The sequence below is a fragment of the Pempheris klunzingeri genome, chromosome 6 (genome assembly GCF_042242105.1).
Source record: "Pempheris klunzingeri isolate RE-2024b chromosome 6, fPemKlu1.hap1, whole genome shotgun sequence".
NCBI lineage: Eukaryota > Metazoa > Chordata > Actinopteri > Acropomatiformes > Pempheridae > Pempheris > Pempheris klunzingeri.
Window position 1 is genome coordinate 28,615,026 of NC_092017.1, and position 23,005 is coordinate 28,638,030.

At 44.6% G+C, this 23,005-nt stretch overlaps 1 protein-coding gene across 1 annotated transcript in view; it reads left to right on the plus strand.

The window, feature by feature from the left end:
- The window catches only part of patj (PATJ crumbs cell polarity complex component), a 109,538-nt gene that overhangs the window by 8,265 nt on the left and 78,268 nt on the right, over positions 1 to 23,005 (plus strand). The window contains exons 5-16 of the mRNA XM_070832976.1: positions 2,256 to 2,384; positions 4,471 to 4,719; positions 4,827 to 4,929; positions 5,519 to 5,607; positions 5,737 to 5,866; positions 9,163 to 9,288; positions 12,072 to 12,133; positions 12,979 to 13,035; positions 13,818 to 13,952; positions 14,546 to 14,746; positions 15,004 to 15,087; positions 15,854 to 16,018. Coding sequence (XP_070689077.1) covers positions 2,256 to 2,384; positions 4,471 to 4,719; positions 4,827 to 4,929; positions 5,519 to 5,607; positions 5,737 to 5,866; positions 9,163 to 9,288; positions 12,072 to 12,133; positions 12,979 to 13,035; positions 13,818 to 13,952; positions 14,546 to 14,746; positions 15,004 to 15,087; positions 15,854 to 16,018 — 1,530 coding nt within the window. The remainder of the gene's footprint in view (positions 1 to 2,255; positions 2,385 to 4,470; positions 4,720 to 4,826; positions 4,930 to 5,518; positions 5,608 to 5,736; positions 5,867 to 9,162; positions 9,289 to 12,071; positions 12,134 to 12,978; positions 13,036 to 13,817; positions 13,953 to 14,545; positions 14,747 to 15,003; positions 15,088 to 15,853; positions 16,019 to 23,005) is intronic.

Consider the following 23,005-nt stretch of genomic DNA (forward strand, 5'->3'; position numbering starts at 1 on the left):
ACACTTAGAATAACACTCTGAGCCTGTCGGAGGAGGAGGAGTTTCATTAGACAGAGGAAGACCTCCTCTATCAGATCAGAGCTGTAATAAGAGACCAGAGCCACCTGTGGTGTGTGTGTCACGTATTACTCAGGTTGGGGGGACATTAACCTGCTTACTCATTCTCCTTGTGGGAAATCATTAAATTTTAGCCTGAAGAGTTGGTCAAAGTGTGTGTGTGTGTGTGTGTGTGTGTGTGTGTGTGTGTGTGTGTGTGTGTGTGTGTGTGTGTGTGTGTGTGTGTGTGTGTGTGTGTGTGTGTGTGTGTGTGTGTGTGTGTGTGTGTGTGTGTGTGTGTGTGTGTGTGTGTGTGTGTGTGTGTGTGTGTGTGTGTGTGTGTGTGTGTGTGTGTGTTCTCTTTGTGAGAACAGATTTGAGTTTCAGACTTTGAGGACGTTTCTACCTTCATTATCTGATGTTTTCTGTAGTTCTTGTCATGGTGGTGATCGTGTTGTGTCGCTCTTGGACTACAGATCTAAATCTCCACGAGACTTCCTGATTTAAATATAGATGAGAAGAAGAACAGACGTTTTAAAGGGCTGCTTGAGCCGGAGTCGCTCCGTCATACGTGTAGCTTAAACAGCAGACTGTCCGTGTCAGACGTGTCTTCTCCTGCTGGGAATACTCGTAGTCTGGGAGTGTGCAGGAGAGTAAAGTGTGTTTACAGCTCGCTGAAGATGGCCGACGAGGCAAATGACTCATCCGACTGTTTCTGTGTATCAGTGCTAAGTGTACTTGGATGTATTTGTTCAGGGTCAGGTAGGAATTAGGTTTAGGTTAAGGTGATGGTGGCTGGGGAGTGTGTTTATATCACTGACGGCCCTCACAAGCATGGAAGTACAAGGGGGTGTGTGTGTGTGTGTGTGTGTGTGTGTGTGTGCGCGCTGCAGCCTCTCATTGATCAGCAGCTGGTATCGGAGAGGAGGAAATGCTCTCGGCTGGTAATTACCTGCTGAGGTTCAGTTTAAGGACCTTTCACCTCAGGACAGATCGCTGGCCGGCAGCTCTGTGAGGCTCCACTGAGGCTGCAACACACACTCAAATAAAATGATCAGTGTGTTCACTAATTCCTCAAATTATCCTCGTTTGACTGCATCGATCTGCTAAAATAGATAATTGGATCAAATCGTTCTGCCTTCAGCAGGAACGGAGATGAATTAATCAAATTCTGATTCCTGAAATGCAGCTTATTAAAGGAAAACTCCAGTGTTTTTACAGTCTCAATGATCTGACAGACAGGCTCAGAGTGTTATTCTAAGTGTGTGACAGCATCATGGAAAGGATCCCTACAGAGAGAGACCTGGAAGATCCTTTTGGTTTAACCACAAACAGCACACACACCAGACTACATTCACTAAAACAGGGATTTTAGAGAACAGGACACAGGAGCTGCTGCTCTGCTGCTGCCTCCATCAGTCAGTGTGTTTGAGTTATTGTGTGACTTTGGTGTTTTAAAGGGTCAGTTAAGACCCAGTACAGTATTTGTGTAACACACAATAACACAAACAACCTTACCGAAAGAGGCAGCAGCTCCTGTGCTCTCTGAGGTAGAATCACTGTTTTTGTCAATGGAGTCTGGTGTCTTTGAAGAAAGTGATGTAACAGCAGTTTGTGGCTAAACTAACTATTCTTACTGGTCTGTCTTTGTCTGGATCCTTTGCATAATGTTTTAGGATCATTTTTGTCGAACCAGAAACAACTTTTATATCCCTCTCTTCAAAGCCACCAGACTTCACAAAGTCTTTTATAAAGCTTTATGCTGTTAATACTACAAAATACAGTTTGTCTGTAGGTGGGTAATAAGATATAACTTGTTGAAAATAGCATGTTTATAGTGTTGAATTCAAATACAAAAGTAGCTTTTTTAACAAAATTAATGGATTTTATACAGAAATTCCTTTTTTAAATGAATCGAGTTTTCGCTCTTAGAGAAATATTTGACATAATAAAACAAATAAAAGACAAATGTTAAATAGTTTTAGTATTTATTTATTTATTTTTGCACATTATCACTGTACATGTTTAGATTGAGTCCTGTTCAAAATCCTAAAATGTACTTTGGCTTCAGTCAGTCGGGGAAATACAAACTAACTGGTTTTATTTTAGTATCTAGTCCTTTTCATCGATGACACTGCTGGACTCACATCAGTGACTCACCTGTTAAACTGTTCACCTGGATGCTGACGTCCATCTGTGTCCTCCGTCCTGTACTGAAGGATCACTGGGGGCACCTGGAGGAAATCGAGCTGGTGAACGACGGCTCCGGTCTGGGCTTCGGCATCGTGGGCGGGAAGGCGACCGGGGTGGTGGTCCGCACGCTCATCCCGAACAGCGTGGCTGACAAGGTGAGTTTTTATATCTAAATGTACTATTCCAGACCTCATTATTAAACTGAGCGGCGTAGTAATCCTTTGGGGAAACATTATGGAAAGGATCCCTACAGAGAGAGACCTGGAAGATCCTTTTGGTTTAACCACAAACAGCACACACACCAGACTACATTCACTAAAACAGGGATTTTAGAGAACAGAGGACCTGATTTCCTGGTCTGCTGGTGCCTCAATTTGTTTGATTATTTGTGTTATTGTGTGACTTTGGTGATATAAATGGTTAGTTAAGACCCAACACAATATTTGTGCAACACACAATAACACAAACACACTGACTGATGGAGGCAGCAGCAGACCAGCAGCTCCTGTGTCCTGTTCTCTAAAATCCCTGTTTTAGTGAATGTAGTCTGGTGTGTGTGCTGTTTGTGGTTAAACCAAAAGGATCTTCCAGGTCTCTCTCTGTAGGGATCCTTTCCATGATGCTGTCACACACTTAGAATAACACTCTGAACCTGTCAGTGGATCAAACAAGATCTTTTAGTGGACCTAGTTCAAGTTACCCTTGAAGGAATTTTGCTGAGGATGGATGAGAGAGATTATCACCATCATCCGTACAATCAGATGTTTTTAGAAACATTAATACCTCCTCCTTTTCCCTGCACATCTGATAACAAAGAGCCCTTGAGCAAGGCACCACAGCCCAGCTGAGCAGGCGGCAGTAGAAACCTCGGCTGTTGAGAGAAATTAGAGCTCAGTGGACGTCTTCTGCATAAATAACCGTGTTTTAACACGAGCAGTACATCAGAACAGACAGCAGGCAGCAGCAGAACTGAAGGAGGAATTATCGCCTTGTAAGTGGATTAATTGGACCAATTAGATTAATTGGACAAGATTAATTTCTCTGCAGAGAAGTGGAAAAAGCTTCGACACTGTGACGTCTGTAACCACCCGGCTCTTCAATACGTTTCCTGTTGAGTCTGTTCAAATGAAGCGTCTGATGAACAGATTTAACTCTTCATCTTCATCCTTCTCTCCACTCATCCGCCTCACTTTTGACCCATCCATGTTATTTTCTCTTCATCTTCTCATTCCTCTTCTCACCCCCTCATGTCTTTGTATCTTCACTCATGAATCCCTCAGATCTTTCCACTATTCTCTGTGTCTTCCATCTGATTCCCCAGTCTGCCATTTGCCTTCACTTCCTGTCCCCCTCTGCTTTTTCCTGTTTATCTTCTGCTATTATTTACTGTGTGACGGCATCATGGAAAGGATCCCTACAAAGAGAGACCTGGAAGATCCTTTTGGTTTAACCACAAACAGCACACACACCAGACTCCATTCACTAAAACAGGGATTTTAGAGAACAGGACACAGGAGCTGCTGCTCTGCTGCTGCCTCCATCAGTCAGTGTGTTTGTGTTATTGTGTGTTACATAAATATTGTGTTATAACTGAACTAATCCTTTAAAACACCAAAGTCACACAATAACACAAACTGATGGAGGCAGCAGTACACCAGCAGCTCCTGTGTTCTGTGACATAAAGTTGCTATTTTTGTCAATGGAGTCTGGTGTGTTTGAAGACGGCGATAAAACATCTGTTTCTGGTCAGACTGAAAGGATCTTTTCACATGAAAGCTTCATAAATTGTTGACTGAAACATTAACTAGATGGTGGTGTAAAAATCAGAGCAGATACTGATTAAATTGGGGATATTATATCATAGCTTTGTCCTGTGACACACTGGAAACAGTGCAGAGACCTGAGGACAGGTGGAATTCAGCCGAATTCTGAAACTGAGAGTTGAGCTGCAATAAGACTTTTAATTATTCTAAATAACCTGTGCAGTGAAGCAGTGTTAGTTTCTTCAGCATTAACTCCAAAAGGTAAAAATGGAAAATGAGAATAATTCATTCTCAGTTTTTACTGGTGAGTGAGAACAGTGTTATTTGAAAATATGATCAGATATTTATAAAACAGGAGTAATTAGATATGAAATATGGTAAAATAAAGAATATTTGAGAAGAAACTTGTTCCTGTATATTGTCTCTCTCCTGTGATTGGCTCTCATGCTCCCTATTCCTCCCCCTCTCCTCCAATCAGGACGGGCGTCTCCGCACAGGTGACCACATCCTCCGCATCGGGCCGACGCCCACCAGCGGCCTCACCAGCGATCAGGTCGTCAAGGTGCTGCAGGGATGCGGGAGTCACGTGACCATGCTGATCGCCAGAGACCCCCGAGGTCACAAGTCGACAGCCCCGCCTCCTCCTCCACCTCCGGACTCGGGCCCCGTCTCCTCCCTCCCCCTCCGACCCCTGCACCTGCCCCCCCAGCGCCGCCTCAGCAAGACGGTGAGCAGTCCGACCGGCCGCGACGAGCTTGAATCTGCTGGAGAAGATGAACCCGTTGGTGCTGCTGGCTACCGAGGTGGTAACTGTGTGTGTTTGTTTGGTTTCAGCCCAACCTGGACGGGTACGAGATCCACGAGGTCCCTCTAACCAAGAAGGACGGCCAGAGCCTCGGCATCTCCATCGTCGGCTACAACCCCCTGACCAGCCAAGGTAGGACGGCCAAACACTGGTGAAACTTATTCAGACAAAACTACCAGAGCAGTAAGGTATGACCACTAAGCACTTCACTCTGCTCACGGTTCACCAATAACTTCAATGCCTCAAGTCAATAGGCTGTTGCTGCTGGGCTTTTATTGTGAAGGAGCCTCAGGGCTTTTACTGTGAAGTGGCCTCGGGGCTTTTATTGTGACGGACCCTCAGGGCTTTTACTGTGAAGTGGCCTCGGGGCTTTTATTGTGAAGGAACCTCAGGGCTTTTATTATGAAGCGGCCTCTGTGCTTTTATTGTGAAGCAGCCTCGGGGCTTTTATTGTGAAACAGCCTCAAGGCTTTTATTGTGAAGCGGCCTCTGGGCTTTTATTGTGAAACACCTACACATATTTGTAATAATCTGTGGCAGGAAGTTGAAGATAGAAACAGTTAATTATGAGGTGCACATGATCAGGAGGGATAATCGATCAGGAGGGATAATCGATCAGGAGTGTTGTCATGTTGTGCTGCTCTCTTCGATTGGTCCAGTCTCACCTGAACACTCTCTCTCTCTCTCCCCCCCCCCCCTCTCTCTCGGTCGGCCCGTTCAGATGCCGTCGGTGTGTTTGTGAAACACGTGGTTCCAGGCAGCGCCGCCGATCAGAGCGGGAACATCCGAATCCACGACCGGCTGATCGCGGTGAGAAGAACCTGCTCTGAACATTCAGCTAATTAATTCATTCATTCACAGCCCGACCTCACCTGTCTGACCTGTCTGACCTGTCTGTCTGTCTGTCTGTCTGACCTGTCTGTCTGTCCGTCCCAACAGCTGGATGGAGTCAGCCTCCACGGTCTGACCAACCAGGAGGTCCTGGAGGTGATGAAGAGGACGGGCCAGACCGTCGTTCTCTCGGTGGTCCGGAGGAAACCCAGAGCCCTGGAGAGGTCCCTGGATAAAGGTAGACAACAGGTGTCCTCTGCAGACTATTTAATAGCCAGATATTCAGTCCACCTGGTGTCTGAACGACTGGTGACACAACAGTCAAAGGCACCAGACTCTATTGACAAAAGCAGTAATTCTTCCAGAACACGGGACTTTTGTGTTTTAAAATCACTGTTTTTTTAAATGGAGTCTGGTGACTTTGACGAGAGAGATGTAAAGATTGTTTCTGGTTTAAAAATACTAGAATTATCCTTTAATCTGAGTTCATCACTGTCAGTGATCATGTGCAGACGGGTCACCAGGGTCCTCTGTGTCCACATCCTGGTGTCTGAGTGACTGGTAGGTAGTAAAAGTGTTGGAACTGGTCCAGTAGATCACCTCAGCCAGCAGCCACCAAACGGGCTGCAATGGCTGCAACGTGATCCTTTGGGACAACTGCACCTGATCACAGTAGGTCCACTAAAAGAGCTTGTTTGATCCACTGACAGGCTCAGAGTGTTATTCTAAGTGTGTGACAGCATCATGGAAAGGATCCCTACAGAGAGGGACCTGGAAGATCCTTTTGGTTTAACCACAAACAGCACACACACCAGACTACATTCACTAAAACAGGGATTTTAACTCGTAGAAAACATGTCACCAGCAGTTACCCTTTAATGTGGGCAGGCAGGTAGCTGGATGCTCGGTGTCACAGTCAGCTTTGCTCTCAACAAATGAGCCGTGGGCCTTTTTCATAGCAGCCATTTAGATGCATCAGAGCACAGCCGATTACTAATAACATTAATGAAGGCTGTGTTCCATTTATGTGAGCCAGTTCCACAGTTTTCTAATGTACACGGTGGCTCGTAATGGAACGGTGCCATTGCTAATGTTGGACAATGATGAGATTTATTAGATTATTCAGGATTAGCAAAGAAAATTAGCAGCCACTGAAATTACTACAAACTAAAAAGGTGCTGACTGTAAAAACTAGACATTAAAAGTAAAAAAGAACCGTTTAAAGCTGCCAGAATGACCGTTTGTATGTTAAGAGGGGAAAAAACACAAGGAGCAAAGCACTAATGATCTTAGTTTGGGTTGTCGGCGCTCCACAGTGACATCTTGACTTCTTTATACTGTAAACTAGCTGTGAGCAGGTGCACATATCTCAGGCTGAGGTGTGTTCAGGTGCTGCTTTCTGATCATATTGTATTAAAACAGTAATCTGCCCCGATGAGAGAAGTTAGCTCTCAGTGTTGGACTTATCGGGGCTCTGCTTCCTATTTCCTGTCGGAGGCCTCTCTGCCTCTGTCCTCTCGCCCAGATTAAGATGACAAATTTGTTTACAACTCAGTGTAATTTTCCCAAACTCTCCCCTCAGAAAGCCTGCGGTTCCTCCTCCACCAGCGTCCAGAGAGATTAATTCACCCGGTTCAGGGTCATTTTTTTCCTCTAGCGATCGGCCGGCGGCCTGCACTGGTCAGCCTCCGGGCCAGAGACAAACAAGTGATTTCTTTTTTCTTTTAAACGAAGAGGAGTGCAGGGCTCTTATCTCCTCCAGACGTCTTTTATTTCATTACTGAGGAATCACAGAGGAACTGGAAACCAGCTGAGTTCAGCCCGCAGACTCAAGTTTTCAACCTCTTATATTCTGGTCGTCTCTGCGCCTCTCTTATCTGTGATGAGTTATGATTAGCCTGACAGGGAAGTAAAGTCCAGCCTTATAGATCACCAGCAGTGGTGATCAGTCAGGAGGTCAAAGGTCACAGTCAGCAGAGGGCGTTCAGGTGACATGCATTAACAGGATTTTAGAAACACTTTCCCAACGCCTCCTGCAGAGCCCCCTTACAAACTGTAGACTACCCGCCAACCAAACTCTGTTATATTTTCTGAGTATTTAAAAAGATCAGAAACATTTTATTTATTTATTTCCAGTGTTGTTATGTGACTTTGGTGTTTTAAAGAAGTTTAGTTTGGACCCAACAGAATTTGTCTAACACACAATAACACACACAAACTAATTAATCTAGATGGCAGCAGATCGGCAACTCCTCTGTTCTGTCAGGTAAAATTGCTGTTTTTCTCAATGGAGTTTTGAAGAGAACAATTAAACGGCTGTTTGTGGCTGAACAAAAACGATCTTTAACCACAAGCAGTCGTTATAACATGCTGCTCAAAGCACCAGACTCCATTGACAAAATCAGTCATTTTACCTCACAGACCGTGAGAGTGAGAACACGACTGACGGGCCGACTGCTGTGAGTATGTTTGTGTCACTGTGTTACAAACAACAGGGTCCAAAGAGATGTTTGTAAATCAGAGGAAACATTTTGTTTGAACCTGTGAAATAATCCATTCAGTCTGATAACATTTGGAAAGTCTAGAAGAGCCGCATGATTAAACAGGAAGTCAGTGGAGGGCTAACAGGAAGTCAGTGGAGGGCTAACAGGAAGTCAGTGGAGGGCTAACAGGAAGTCAGCGGAGGGCTAACAGGAAGTCAGCGGAGGGCTAACAGGAAGTCAGCGGAGGGCTAACAGGAAGTCAGCGGAGGGCTAACAGGAAGTTAGCCAGCTCCACAGGCCTGAGATGTCCTCCAGCCTCCAGACACATTTATACTCAAGAAGTGGAACTTTTAGATTGATTGATTGATAGATAGATAGATAGATATATAGATCAATACTTTATTAATTCCGGAGGAAATTGTGTAGTCTGCTGCTCACATACACACATCAAAGATAACAAGAGATGGAATAAATAAACATCATTACATACAAGAGATAAAAAAGGTATAAAAAGAAATAAAAACAACAATAAGTTAAAAGGGCATCGCTAAAAGGATCAATTAAAGGATCAATAAAAGTACACCGGCTTAGCGGCAATGGAAATTAAATTAATTTCTTTAGCTTCATGCTCCACTGAGCAGCTTTCAGAGGAATGAACAAAGCCTCCGACGCTGCATCCACCTTATTCTCCCTTCTGGGAGGTGTCTTACTCACCCATAATGCATTGCACAACAGGCTATCCGAGCCGGTCTTACCTCAGTCACTCACAGGTGTTTAATGCAGCAGTAGAAGTTATATTTAAGACGGGGTCTGTTTTCATGGAGCTGGTTACTGTCGGGAAGGGGAGCAGAGAAATGTGGTCTTCCAGCTAGAGACCTCGGGAATAGTCGCTAGACAAAGCAGACCCCACTAAAGGTCCACTTCACAGGTTTTCCTGGAGCTTTCCAGTGTATCAGCTGGAGAGAAGTTTCTGTTGTGGTGTGTCAGTAGTCTGAGAAAATTCATGTTCTTACTGTGTGTGTGTGTGTGTGTGTCTGTGTGTGTGTGTCAGTGGAGAGGGGGGAGTCTCGGGTGTCGCTGAGGAGGTCGACGGAGGTCAGCGCTCGCTCGTCTGGGTTTGGTTTAACGATGCCAAAGCTGGAACCAACGGACCCCAGCACAGGGCAACCAACATGGGGTGAGCACACACACACACACACACACACACACACACACACACACACACACACACTCACACTCACCAGACTCCATTGACAAAAAGAGTAATTTTACACGGGAGTCTCAGGTCTGCTGCTGCCTCGATCGGTTAGTTTGTTTGTGTTATTGTGTGACTGTGGTGTTTTAAAGGGTTGGTTCGGATTTAACATAAGATTTGTGAAACACACAATAACACGAAAAAACTAACGGATGGAGGCAGCAGTAGACCGGCAGCTCCTGTGTTCTGTGAGCTAAAATCACTGTTTTTGTGAACAGAGTCTGGTGTGTTTAAAGTGAGCGCCACAATCACTGTTTTTTTGGTTAAACAAAAAGCATCTTGCAGGTCTGTCTCTGTAGTTTATCAGTCATTTCAAACCCACAATATGTAAAAGTGGGGCCCATGTTTGAAAACACTGAAGTCATGTTTTAACAGTACAACCCCTGAGGACAGAAACATGTTAGATTTATGTTAAGAAGATTAACTTCCACAGCTATACTTCATTTACTCTGAGAAACTGAAAAATATTAAACATTTCCTCAAAGGATTGAACCTTAACGTGTACCTACAGTCATGTAAAGCAGATTCATTGACTGAGAAACTGTGATTTTAAAATCTGAAACTCCATCAGCCTGTAAAAAGCTTTTCCCACTGCAAGCTTCTGCAGACATGTCAACACAGGCCTCTAGCAGCACTCCTCTCTGAATTATTCCCTCTCTTTTTATTCCTCATTAGCTTTGCTAAGTGGCCAAAACGCCACGCTAACACTTAGCACGCCGCCCGCCTGCTCCCAGCCAACAGATGTAAAGTGTCCGAGCTGTCTGACAGCCTCGCCGCGATGTATTACCCTGTTTATTCAGCCAAACGCTGCAGATTAATTGCGCCGCGAGGGCCGAGGTTAGCAATGCTAATTTAATCAGAGGCTGTTGTTGTAACACGGCCAGACCTGCCGCAGAATACCTCAACATGTGAGGGGGTTTGTGCGAACGTGGAGGTGTTTTTCTCCACCCCAGCTCTGGTGGTGTCCTCCCTGAAATGAGCCTGAAGGGTTGCGGAGCAGACTGACGGCTGTTCAGGAGGTTTCCCTCAAAGCAGCGGTCTGTAATGGGCCCTGAGTGTCTGCGCTTCGGCCTCTCTGCTCTGGAAAACCCATTTATTCTGCAGTGATTTAAGGCGGTATTGTTGCTGAGGCATTTCTGTGTGTGTGCAAACGCTTTAACACACACACACACACTCACAAATTGACAGTCTCCACAGTTGAAGTTGCTTACTTTACAGTTTACATTTGAGTCATTTAGCTTTTTGCTTCTAACCGGTGAATTTCAATGAGGTGACGGTCGGCCTGGAGCAGAGATGTAGTCAAATGTTTGTACTGCAGCACAACTACAATACAGGTTCTCTTCTAGCTCTGCTGCAGTACTGCCAGCAGTTTAAAGGAGAACTCAGTGTTATTAAACCCAGGCCGTATTTCTGCAGAACTTGGGTTTGAAATAACTGAATTAATAAAAGTGTTGGAATTGGTCCAGCAGTTGCTTAAAGGGCTGCAGTGACTACAGTGTAATCCTTTGGGGCAACTGCACCTGATCAAAGTAGGTCAGAAACAATAGTTAGATCTTTCTCTTCAAAGCCACCAGACTCCATTAACAAAAACGGTAATTTTACCTTGCAGAACACAGGAGTTGCTGGTTTACCGCTTAGTTCATTGTGCATCTTTGGTGTTTTAAAGGGGTCACTTTTGATCCAACACAATTTGTGTGACACACAATAACACAAACTAACTAACCAATCAAGGCAGTGGTTGGCCAGCAGCTCCTGTGTCCTGTTCTCTAAAATCCCTGTTTTAGTGAATGTAGTCTGGTGTGTGTGCTGTTTGTGGTTAAACCAAAAGGATCTTCCAGGTCTCTCTCTGTAGGGATCCTTTCCATGATGCTGTCACACACTTAGAATAACACTCTGAGCCTGTCAGTGGATCAAACAAGCTCTTTTAGTGGACCTACTGTGATCAGGTGCAGTTGTCCCAAAGGATCACGTTGCAGCCATTGCAGCCCGTTTGGTGTCTGCTGGCTGAGGTGATCTACTGGACCAGTTCCAACACTTTTACTAGTTACCCTTTAACAGACCTCATTAGTGATGGAGATCTATGGGGAAATCACTTTTGAGCTGCAGTACCACAGGTGGCCACTGGGACTAGCTGACAGTAGATACATAAACACATTAAGCTCCACAGGTGCTTCTCAGCAGCAGGTAAAGGCTGAACTTCCTGTTGCAGAGCCTCCAGGAGAATTGAACCCTAAAGTTAAATCTTTCCTCGACTTTTCCAGTCAGCCCTGCGTTGCCTGCTTTCCCACAATGCTTTTGTGTCTTTAGATGAATTAGAAGATCCGAGGAAGCAGCTGTGCAGGTGACACCATGGAGATATAACACATCCTTCCTAATTCAGATCAGTCAGAGAAACTCAGACACAACAGGACGCTGCTCTTTGTAGCAGAAATGCAAATACATCACCGTCTGTCAGTGTGGTGAGGTATCGCAGTGCGCCCGGACACGCCTCCGCTCTTACAGCCCAGCTTTTGCTGCAGCGCCACTCGTTCATCTGCATCACGGCAACATATCGGTGCTGCGCTGCGTCACAGCGCCGGAGGTTTTAGTGTCTGAAGCTGCTGTGTTTTAATGGCTGAATTGTAATTTTACATCTGGTCCACTGCTTACACAGGCTGTTCTCTACCTGTGTGTGTGTGTGTGTGTGTGTGTGTGTGTGTGTGTAGCTTCAGATGCAGAACTGTGGGCTAAATGGGAGCAGGCTCTGGGACCAAACTACCAAGTTCTGGTGAGACCACACAGTCGAACACATTTTCACTGATGCTGTCCCTGTTTGTTTGTTTTTCATGACCCACCATAGAACAAGCCGGAGCAGATCTTTACATGGTTACAGACTGTAGTGCCGTTTTTTTAGAGCATTGTAATTTGCTATCCATCAATACAACCTTTATATCCCACATTTTAATAATATGTCCAGACTGACTAAATAAATTGCTAAAAAGTGCAATAAATGTTTCTAAATACAGAAATGTCGCAGCTGTGTCCCTCTAAATTATAAATGTGACGTGTATTCCAGCGTAGGAAGTGCTGTGAACACCTTTATTCTGGATTTCTGCAAACACATTAGTGGAAGGAAGCGGCGCTCTGATATGAAAGTTTAACTCCTCTGGTTTTATATGCAGAAAGAATTATTGCTCTGTCTGATTTGGTTGCATTGAAAAATAGATATAAAAATGGGATCGTGGGCACTCCCGTCAGGAATAAAGGGTTAGAACACATCGTTACAAGACAAGACATACTTCACACACACTTACATCAACAGTCCATATAACTGAGGCAAAGACAAGACGGAGTAAATGATAAATAAATGGATGAATAACACATTAAACAGAATTGTGCAGGAGCAACAGCAGCAGCCTCTGGACGCCTCGTTTAGAGTAAACACACACACACACATCCATAAGAATATGTTTAACCATTAATATGACTGATGTGACAGGATATAGGATCAAGAGGCGGCTTTATGTGTGACAGTTTGTGTATAATGGATGTTCAGTATTGATTGTTATAATGCTCTTTTCATACAAACCTGTATATATATATATATGTGTGTGTGTGTGTGTGTGTTGTCAGGTGGTAAAGTTGGATCCTGTCATTGAAGATGATGCAGAGCTGCAAAAATCCTCCAAGGTGAGAACGACTTGGTTCAGTGGAACAAAGCTTCAGTTTAGATGTCTGATGATGTTTCTTCTGTCTGTGTTGTAAACAACACAAACACATTAAAGGAGAATTCTTTGGGACAACTGCACCTGATCACAGTGGGTCCACTAAAAGAGCTTGTTTGATCCACTGACAGGCTCAGAGTGTTATTCTAAGTGTGTGACAGCATCATGGAAAGGATCCCTACAGAGAGAGACCTGGAAGATCCTTTTGGTTTAACCACAAACAGCACACACACCAGACTACATTCACTAAAACAGGGATTTTAGAGAACAGTTGCTGGTCTACTGCTGCCTCGATTGGTTAGCTTGTTTGTGTTGTTGTGACTTTAGTGAGGAAGAAAGTTAGTTAGGATCCAACACAACATTTTTGTAACACACAAGAACATAAAAAAAAATAACTGAACAGAGCGGACGACTCCTGTTGTGTGAGCTAAAATCCCTATTTTAGTGAATGTAGTCTGGTGTGTGTGCAGAGAGCGATATAACGGCTACTGGACCAGTTCCAACACTTTTACTACCTACCAGTCATTCAGACACCATTGCACCACACTGAGGGGTGTCTTTAATATTTTTTCCAGCCAGTTTATCATTGAGGGTAGACTGAATAATAGAAACCCCTCTCATTAAAACATTAGACTCCTCAGCAGCAGGAGTTTTTATTTTATTTATCCTGTGGACCTAAAAACCTGGATTCAGTAGTTTGTACTTGATGGATCTCCTCGTCCTGATGTCCTGTATCGTTGTGCACAGCTGCTGCCCATCCACACTCTGCGTCTCGGTGTGGAGTTGGACTCGTTCGATGGTCACCACTACATCTCCTCTGTGGCTCCCGGAGGCCCCGTGGACAAACATGGAGTCCTGAGGCCGGAGGATGAGCTCCTGGAGGTAAACACTGCGGGAGGAAAGGGCAGCTCCCACTGGATGTTAAAGTAGTGTTCTTCTTCTTCTTGTTTGAGGCCATGAAAGTGCCTCTGCAGCTGAACGGGCCTCCTTCACAGCAGAGAATTATAAAAACTGCAGTATATAAAATAACAACACAACAATATACAAACCCTCTCTAAAGTCAACAAGTAGCTCCAGCTTGAATTGTTCCTAAAACCACAATATATAATTTGTGTTTCCGTTTCTACGCCTGTTAATAATATTCAACGTCTTGGAGATGATGGAAGAGGGATTTCTAATCTCTTTTTGACTGTTGTTTTGACCTTTTTGTGCATATTGTAATAACTCCTACACTCTCAGTAAATGGTGCAAAAGCTGAATTTTTAATTACTCACATTAACTCTGTTTATTTTGTAGCCCCCAGCAGAATCAGGGAAAAGTTCAAAGGTCACAGTTGTTGCCCCAAATGAGCGAAATTCACGATTTCAGCTCATGAAGCATGAAAGGAATCATTGAAACTGATCAGTTTGCATTAAAACATCGATCCAGGAGGACTTTTTTGGGTGTATTTACATCCGGTGCTGGTGTGTGTGCAGGTGAATAATGTGCAGCTGTACGGGAAGTCTCGTCGGGAAGTGGTGTCGTTCCTTAAAGAAGTGCCTCCTCCGTTCACTCTGGTCTGCTGCCGACACCCGACCTCCGACCTGGAGCCAGAACCAGAATCTGAATCTGAGCCGGAGCCTGAACCAGCAGCTCAGCCTGGACCGGTGAGACCGTCCAGAGCCAGCGTGGAGGAGGTGAGACAGTCCAGAGCCAGTATGGAGGAGGTGAGACCGTCCAGAGCCAGTATGGAGGAGGTGAGACCGTCCAGAGCCAGTATGGAGGAGGTGAGACCGTCCAGAGCCAGTATGGAGGAGGTGAGACCGTCCAGAGCCAGTATGGAGGAGGTGAGACAGTCCCAAGCCAGCGTGGAGGAGGTGAGATCACAGGAGCACCCCCCCCCCACTATCGTAGGTCCCTTCACCTTCTGACCTGCTGTTGTGTGTTTGTTCAGATCGAGCTGAAGCTGTCGGAGATGCTCTGCAGTCAGACAGAACTGAGAGACGACATCACTGAGCAGCAGCCGGCAGCGAGACAGGTAACCCGTCTCACATGACATCGTAAATATCTGGGATACTCATCTGTAGCTAAAGTGATGTTAGTGGATGTTAACGGCTCAGTTATTATTAAGCTATATTACACGTAACATTGAGATTATACAGTTACCAACAAAATAAAAGTTCTAATTAAAACGTGCTTGTATTTTGGGGCAATTTGATCTCAAAATAAAAACAGTGTTGTATCTGTTTCCATGGAAACACACAGGGCTCTGACTAATACCTGGAGAGCAATCAGTCCCGTAGTAACGCCCCTAGTAACACCCCTAGTAACACCCCTAGTAACGCCCCTAGTAACACCCGTAGTAACGCACCGAGTAACACCCTTAGTAACGCCCCTAGTAACGCCCTAGTAACAGAGACGATAACTCTCAGTCCGCCACTCAAACCAACAACAACAACTAAAGCAGCCATCTTGGATCAGTGGTGTCGGCGTTGTGCACACACCTGGTTGATGCTCAGTGACGTGAGGTTTTACTGTGTGATCCTGTTCTACCAGTAAACACACCAAACATAATACTTGTGAATGTAACCAGTAAATCTATGGTGGCTACGCTAACGATAGTCATGTTAGGTAAGTCTGTACATTCTGCAGATTCGCCTACTTTGCAATGACAGTTGAATAATTTTAGGTGAAACTGTATAAACATTTATCTGATGAGCACAAATGAACCAAAACCTGGGAACAAGTTGTCTCATGTAATAATGACGGTGTCTGTGTGGCAGGAGCTGATGCTCCCTGTACAGGAGCTGCTGACTGAGGAGGAGACCCGACACAGCCGGGAGGAGGAAGAGGAGGGCGAGCAGGATGAAGATGAAGAGGAGCTGGCTCTGTGGTCTCCAGACGTTCAGGTGTTGGAGCTGCAGAAGGAGAGAGACAAAGGCCTCGGCTTCAGCATCCTGGACTACCAGGTACTTTTAGAACAAGTCGGTTTGGTCATCGGTGATTCTCCTCCTTTCTCAGCCACACGGAGCTTTTCCAGATGTTTAGGGTTCTGTTCCATGAAAACATTCATCCAGACACAGTTCAGCTCCTGGACTCTGTATAAAGGTGCCCGACACGTCTCTGCTTCTTCCTGCCGTACAAAAATGAAGTCAGAGTATTCAGGCGGACGCGGCTGCGGCCATCTTGTTCTGGTGACGTCATTTTGATCCAGACTCTGTGCTTCAGTGACGGGCAGGAGGCCCCACCCTGCACCGGCCAGAGCCAATCACAAGCACGTAGCTAATGCTGGGGGGCGTGGCTAACGTTAGAGGGTAAAGCTAACATTAGAGAGGGTAAAGCTAACATTAGAGAGGGTAAAGCTAACATTAGAGGGTAAAGCTAACATTAGAGAGGGTAAAGCTAACGTTAGAGAGGGTAAAGCTAACATTAGAGGGTAAAGCTAACATTAGAGAGCGTAGCTAACATTAGAGGGTAAAGCTAACATTAGAGGGTAAAGCTAACATTAGAGAGGGTAAAGCTAACATTAGAGGGTAAAGCTAACATTAGAGAGGGTAAAGCTAACATTAGAGGGTAAAGCTAACATTAGAGAGGGTAAAGCTAACATTAGAGAGGGTAAAGCTAACATTAGAGGGTAAAGCTAACATTAGAGAGCGTAGCTAACATTAGAGGGTAAAGCTAACATTAGAGAGGGTAAAGCTAACATTAGAGGGTAAAGCTAACATTAGAGAGGGTAAAGCTAACATTAGAGGGTAAAGCTAACATTAGAGAGCGTAGCTAACATTAGAGAGCGTAGCTAACATTAGAGGGTAAAGCTAACATTAGAGAGGGTAAAGCTAACATTAGCGGGTAAAGCTAACATTAGAGGGTAAAGCTAACATTAGAGAGGGTAAAGCTAACATTAGAGAGGGTAAAGCTAACATTAGAGGGTAAAGCTAACATTAGAGGGTAAAGCTAACATTAGAGGTGAAGCTAACATTAGAGGGTAAAGCTAACATTAGAGGGTAAAGCTAACGTTAGAGGGTAAAGCTAACATTAGAGGGTAAAGCTAACATTAGAGGGTAAAGCTAACATTAGAGAGGGTAAAGCTAACATTAGCGGGTAAAGCTAACATTAGAGGGTAAAGCTAACATTAGAGAGGGTAAAGCTAACATTAGAGAGGGTAAAGCTAACATTAGAGGGTAAAGCTAACATTAGAGGGTAAAGCTAACATTAGAGAGGGTAAAGCTAACATTAGAGAGGGTAAAGCTAACATTAGAGAGGGTAAAGCTAACATTAGAGAGGGTAAAGCTAACATTAGAGGGTAAAGCTAACATTAGAGAGGGTAAAGCTAACATTAGAGAGGGTAAAGCTAACATTAGAGAGGGTAAAGCTAACATTAGAGGGTAAAGCTAACATTAGAGCAGCTGCCTCTTAAGGGAGCATGTTGGTTCTCTGCTGGTCGCTTGTGGTCACAGTCAGTAAACGTGTTGCATTTTGCTGCATGAAGGTTTTATCCTTTTTAAAGTCTGTGTTTTAGCAGAGCGGCTCTTTTCTCCCTCTCTGCTCTAAAACAATGCAGACACCCGGATTAGATGGAGATATTTCAGTGTGTAAGAGAAAACGTTGGCCTGTTGTGCACTCAAGGAAAAGACTCATTGAAGTCCTCAGGAGTCGTGCTGTGGGGACCATGAATGTCTGCAGAAAAGCTCATAACGATCCATCTGATGGTTGTTGAGGTTTTCAGTCTCGTGTAGCCGACTGAAATCTGCACACAGAGACGCTCTCACAGCGTTAATTACCTCCCTGTGGGTGTTTGATGGTGGAGGCGGAGGAACACGCGGTGAAGCCGGCGTGGTGCGGCCCGCAGACGGTACGGAGAGGTCTGGAGAGTGATGGTGGACAGCAGGGCGGACAGACTCAACAAGACCTGCTCTTAGTCCTCTGTGTCCATCACACGGCCTCGGGTCACTGCACAGGACCGACGCAGACACATGAAGCTTCATCACACCGCAGCCAGTCTCCATCCATCCTCATCACTGTAACTGGACTGTGGAGTGGTGGTGGTTTGTTGATCTAATTAACTTTTTACTCACAATATAAAAGAAACAAACAGCCGACAATCCAGCCCTCTGCTGCTGTTTAACATGAAAACATACACACAAAAAGTGTTGGAACTGGTCCAGTAGATCACCAGTAGATCACCTCAGCCAGCAGCCACCAAACGGGCTGCAATGGCTGCAACGTGATCCTTTGGGACAACTGTACCTGATCACAGTAGGTCCACTAAAAGAGCTTGTTTGATCCACTGACAGACTCAGAGTGTTATTCTAAGTGTGTGACAGCATCATGGAAAGGATCCCTACAGAGAGAGACCTGGAAGATCCTTTTGGTTTAACCACAAACAGCACACACACCAGACTCCATTCACTAAAACAGGGATTTTTACCTCCCAGAAAACTTGTACCACTGATCTACCGCTGCTTTGATCTGGTAGGTAGTTTGTGTTATTTTGTGTTAAACAAATACTGTGTTGAACCCAACTAAACCTTAAAAACACAAAAACACAAATAATCTTACCGATCGAGGCAACTCCTGCAAGGCTCTGTGAGTTAAAATTTGCGTTTTTGTGAATGGAGTTTGGTGTGTTTGAAAAGAGCGATATAACAGCTGTTTGTGGTTAAATCAGTCATTTAGACACCAGAATATGTACAAATAGAGCCCAGGTTTAAAAACACTGGACTGATCCTTTAACACAGTAAATCCTGGACCCATACTGACATCTGATGAAATCTTTCATTCAACCCTGCCAGCCTCAGGGATGCCTCTGTATGGATGTATGTTGGACAGAGACCCTTTAGGGACTATGGAGGGATTATGACCCCCATCAGGACCCGTAGTGCCCCGGGGTGGGGTGGGAAACAGACTGTTCAGTCAGCTGCTGCTGGGACCTGGATTACAGGTGGAAAGCTGATAGATGAGCGCCTCCAGTACCCACATCTCAGTCACCTGTGGTCTGACTTAGACAAACGACAGCCCCCCCCCCACAGTCTTATTTGCTCCCAGTTAGTGAGTTTCTAGTTTGAGTGAAGTTAAATGATTTGAATCTAAACTTTGTGTGGGTTTGATTTCATGTTTAGTCTCATCTGTGTCTGCGGAGGACGTCTGGGGAAACCCTGCTGTGTTTCTCTCCCCCACCCTGCTGCAGCATTTTATCTTTAGGCACAGCTTCACCTCCGAGACCTCTGCCTCCGCCTCCTTCCTCCTTCTCCTCCTCGTCAGTCAGACCCAGCCTGGTGGGTGGGGTGAGGGCTCTAGGTTAACTCCCTGTTGGTTTACATCCATGTCAGTCTGCACATACAGCATCTGCCCAGGGGGGCTGTGTGTGTGTGTGTGTGTGTGTGTGTGTGTAGTGGAAATCATTATTCCTCTTTAGAAGGGAACATTTGAACTACATGACAAGAAATAAGAAATTAAGACTTAAATGTTATTATCAAACAAGCAGAGGTCAATTATGAAACATGTAGGAATAAATAACAGTTTAAAGGAGAAATCCGGTGTTTCTAACCCTGGTTCTGTCCACATCCTGGTGTCTAATGACTGGTAGGTAGTAAAAGTGTTGGAACTGGTCCAGTAGATCACCTCAGCCAGCAGACACCAAACGGGCTGCAATGGCTGCAACGTGATCCTTTGGGACAACTGCACCTGATCACAGTAGGTCCACTAGAAGAGCTTGTTTGATCCACTGACAGGCTCAGAGTGTTATTCTAAGTGTGTGACAGCATCATGGAAAGGATCCCTACAGAGAGAGACCTGGAAGATCCTTTTGGTTTAACCACAAACAGCACACACACCAGACTACATTCACTAAAACAGCGATTTTACAAGGGGAGTTGTTTGTCTACTGCTTCCTCAATCAGTTTGTTTGCTTGAGTTTTTATACGACTTTGGTGATTTATAAAGGTTAGTTTGGATTTAACACCATATTTGTGACACATAATCACACAAACACACTGACTGATGGAGGCAGCAGCTCCTGTGCTCTGTGAGCTAAAATCCCTGTTTTAGTGAATGTAGTCTGGTGTGTGTGCTGATCTTCCAGGTCTCTCTCTGTAGGGATCTTTTCCATGATGCTGTCACACACTTAGAATAATGCACCTTTTCCCATTATTCTAACTCACTTGCTCGCTAACTCACCTCATGGATCATTTCACATTGGACCAGTTTGACTAATTAATGGGTCACTGCCTTCAGAGGCTGTTTCTGCTAATGAACAGAGGGCTCATCTAACTGGGGGGGTCAAACAAGCTAAACGAGTTAACTCAAACAGGTTTGTTAGTACCGTCAGGATGAGCTAATAAACTCTATATTTCCATTTTGTTCCCGTTGTTTCCCATAAATAAACTCCCTTTTATTTCCATGGAAAGTTTCCTGGAGTTTTCTAGCAGCCCTGATATCTGCGCTTCACCTCCGAGTGAAAACGACCCTTCAACATTTTTCACAAATAAAATGAATCCCCCCCCCCCTCTCTCTCTCTCTCTCTCTCCCTCTCTGTTCCCTGTATGTCTCTCGCCCAAGGGCACGTCGGTCCGGTGTTCTTGCCAAAGCGTTTCCTGTTACTGCCTCTGTGGCTGTCAGAGTTGAGTGAAAGATGGTTGGAGGCAATAAGAGAAGAGCTGATCTGATCTGATCTGCCTGTCTGGACTCCGGATGGTAGTTTCCACTAAAAACTGACACCTTTTAAACGTGTTACAGTGTTAACACCTGAAAAACATGTTCTACTCCAAAGATTTGGTTCTTATGCGAAAGGTACAAACCTCAGAAGTAGCATGTCGACCATCGGAGGGACGATAACAACTCTTACTAAAGCGGAGAGATGCCGATCAGTTGTTTTATCAGTTCAAACTGATCAACCTGAATCAGATCCATCATAGTGGGGGGGGGAAGTGACGCTGAGGGGCTGCGAGACTTTATCTCATCAAACCTCATTTAACAAAAAAAGGGTTAAACCAATAAAAACAGACATCCAGCATCCGTTGACCTCTGAGCTCCAGATCCTCAGTGTGTACAGTAAAAATCATTCATGTAAGTGTGTGACAGCATCATGGAAAGGATCCCTACAGAGAGAGACCTGGAGGATCCTTTTGGTTTAACCACAAACAGCACACACACCAGACTACATTCACTAAAACAGGGGTTTTAGAGAACAGGACACAGGAGCTGCTGCCTCCATCAGTCAGTGTGTTTGTGTGATTATGTGTCACAAATATGGTGTTAAATCCAAACTAACCTTTATAAATCACCAAAGTCGCATAAAAACTCAAGCAAACAAACTGATTGAGGAAGCAATAGACAAACAACTCCCCTTGTAAAATCTCTGTTTTAGTGAATGTAGTCTGGTGTGTGTGCTGTTTGTGGTTAAACCAAAAGGATCTTCCAGGTCTCTCTCTGTAGGGATCCTTTCCATGATGCTGTCACACACTTAGAATAACACTCTGAGCCTGTCAGTGGATCAAACAAGCTCTTTTAGTGGACCTACTGTGATCAGGTGCAGTTGTCCCAAAGGATCACGTTGCAGCCATTGCAGCCCGTTTGGTGGCTGCTGGCTGAGGTGATCTACTGGACCAGTTCCAACACTTTTACTACCTACCAGGATGTGGACACAGGGGGACCAGGGGGAGAAACATTCAGGTTGATGAACGATGGTTGTCGTGCTTAAAAGAAACCAACATTGTCTGTCAGTAGACTTAAGAGCAGACTGCTTGAGCACTTCAGGCCTAAAGTGTAAGTTCATTATGAGAAGATGGAAAAAGTATGAAACATTTTTTTGTTAATATTATCAAACCTTAGAGGCTCTGACAGGTTTAAGAGTTCAGAATAAAAGTCTAAAGTTCAAAAAGACTCTAAAAGTACTTCTTATTTCAGTTGAGAAATCGTCCAGAGTTTCGTTCTAACTGGCACCATAAAGGTCTTAAAAACTTTGTGTGGACTCGGTTTCACTACTTTTGGCAAAGTACATTTTTAATTTCTTTATTTTTTTCTCCTACGTTTGTGATATCTCCACTTTTTGACAGCAGAGGCCTTTCTTTTTCCGGAGGATCTTGTAGGAGTGGAGGACTTGAGTTCTGACTCCTCACCACCTGTAGCCATGTTGTTCAGTCTAAAAATACAGCGCCGCTTTGTTCTGGCAGCCTGAAACTTGGCACGGCAGCTGGTGCTGCAGCGCGGGCGATGCCCAGGGTTCAACACGGGGGAATTCACAAAATGTATATCCGCGCCAACCAGGAGAGGGTTTTATAGTCGGTGCGTGAGTCTCTGAGGGTTTGGGTCTGGCAGGACCGGGCCGTCCTCCTGGGTGCTGTGGTGAAACAGCCGAGGACGAACTCCAGTCAGAGTTGTGGGAAAAAGTTGGATGATAATTACAAACGTCTTGTTTTATTTCAGCACTTTTTCCAAACGCTGCTAATAATCAGCTGATACGTTTCTGATTGACTCACTAAGGCCAAACACACACGGAACAAGTTTCTAGAATAATATTTGATAAATACGACGAACAACTAACTTTCCTAAAAGATCTTTTCTGTGCTGGAAAATAAGGAATGTTTTTTCTTTTTAATAATCTTTTTTTATAGAAATTCATGAAACATATTTACATAAAATATCCTGAATAGATGTTTGAATGAGACGTCCCATTTTTAGATGTTTTCCAAAATGATAAAAAGACAAAAATAATAAAAATCAGAGTGATCGTTTGCTCACAATATGATTTAAAGATTTGAAAATACAAAAGTAGTTCCAGTGTGACCTGTTTCTTTGCAGGAGGAAATGCTCTCCAAAGTCAGGCAGGATGTGAAAATGTCCCGTTAAGCTGCAGAGATGTGAAATAAGAGCGCGTTAGAAAGTCCCTTTAAATGAAGTGTGTGCGAGCTGCTGCACCTCCTCATCGTTCCTCCTCACGAGGGATTATCTTTGCTTCC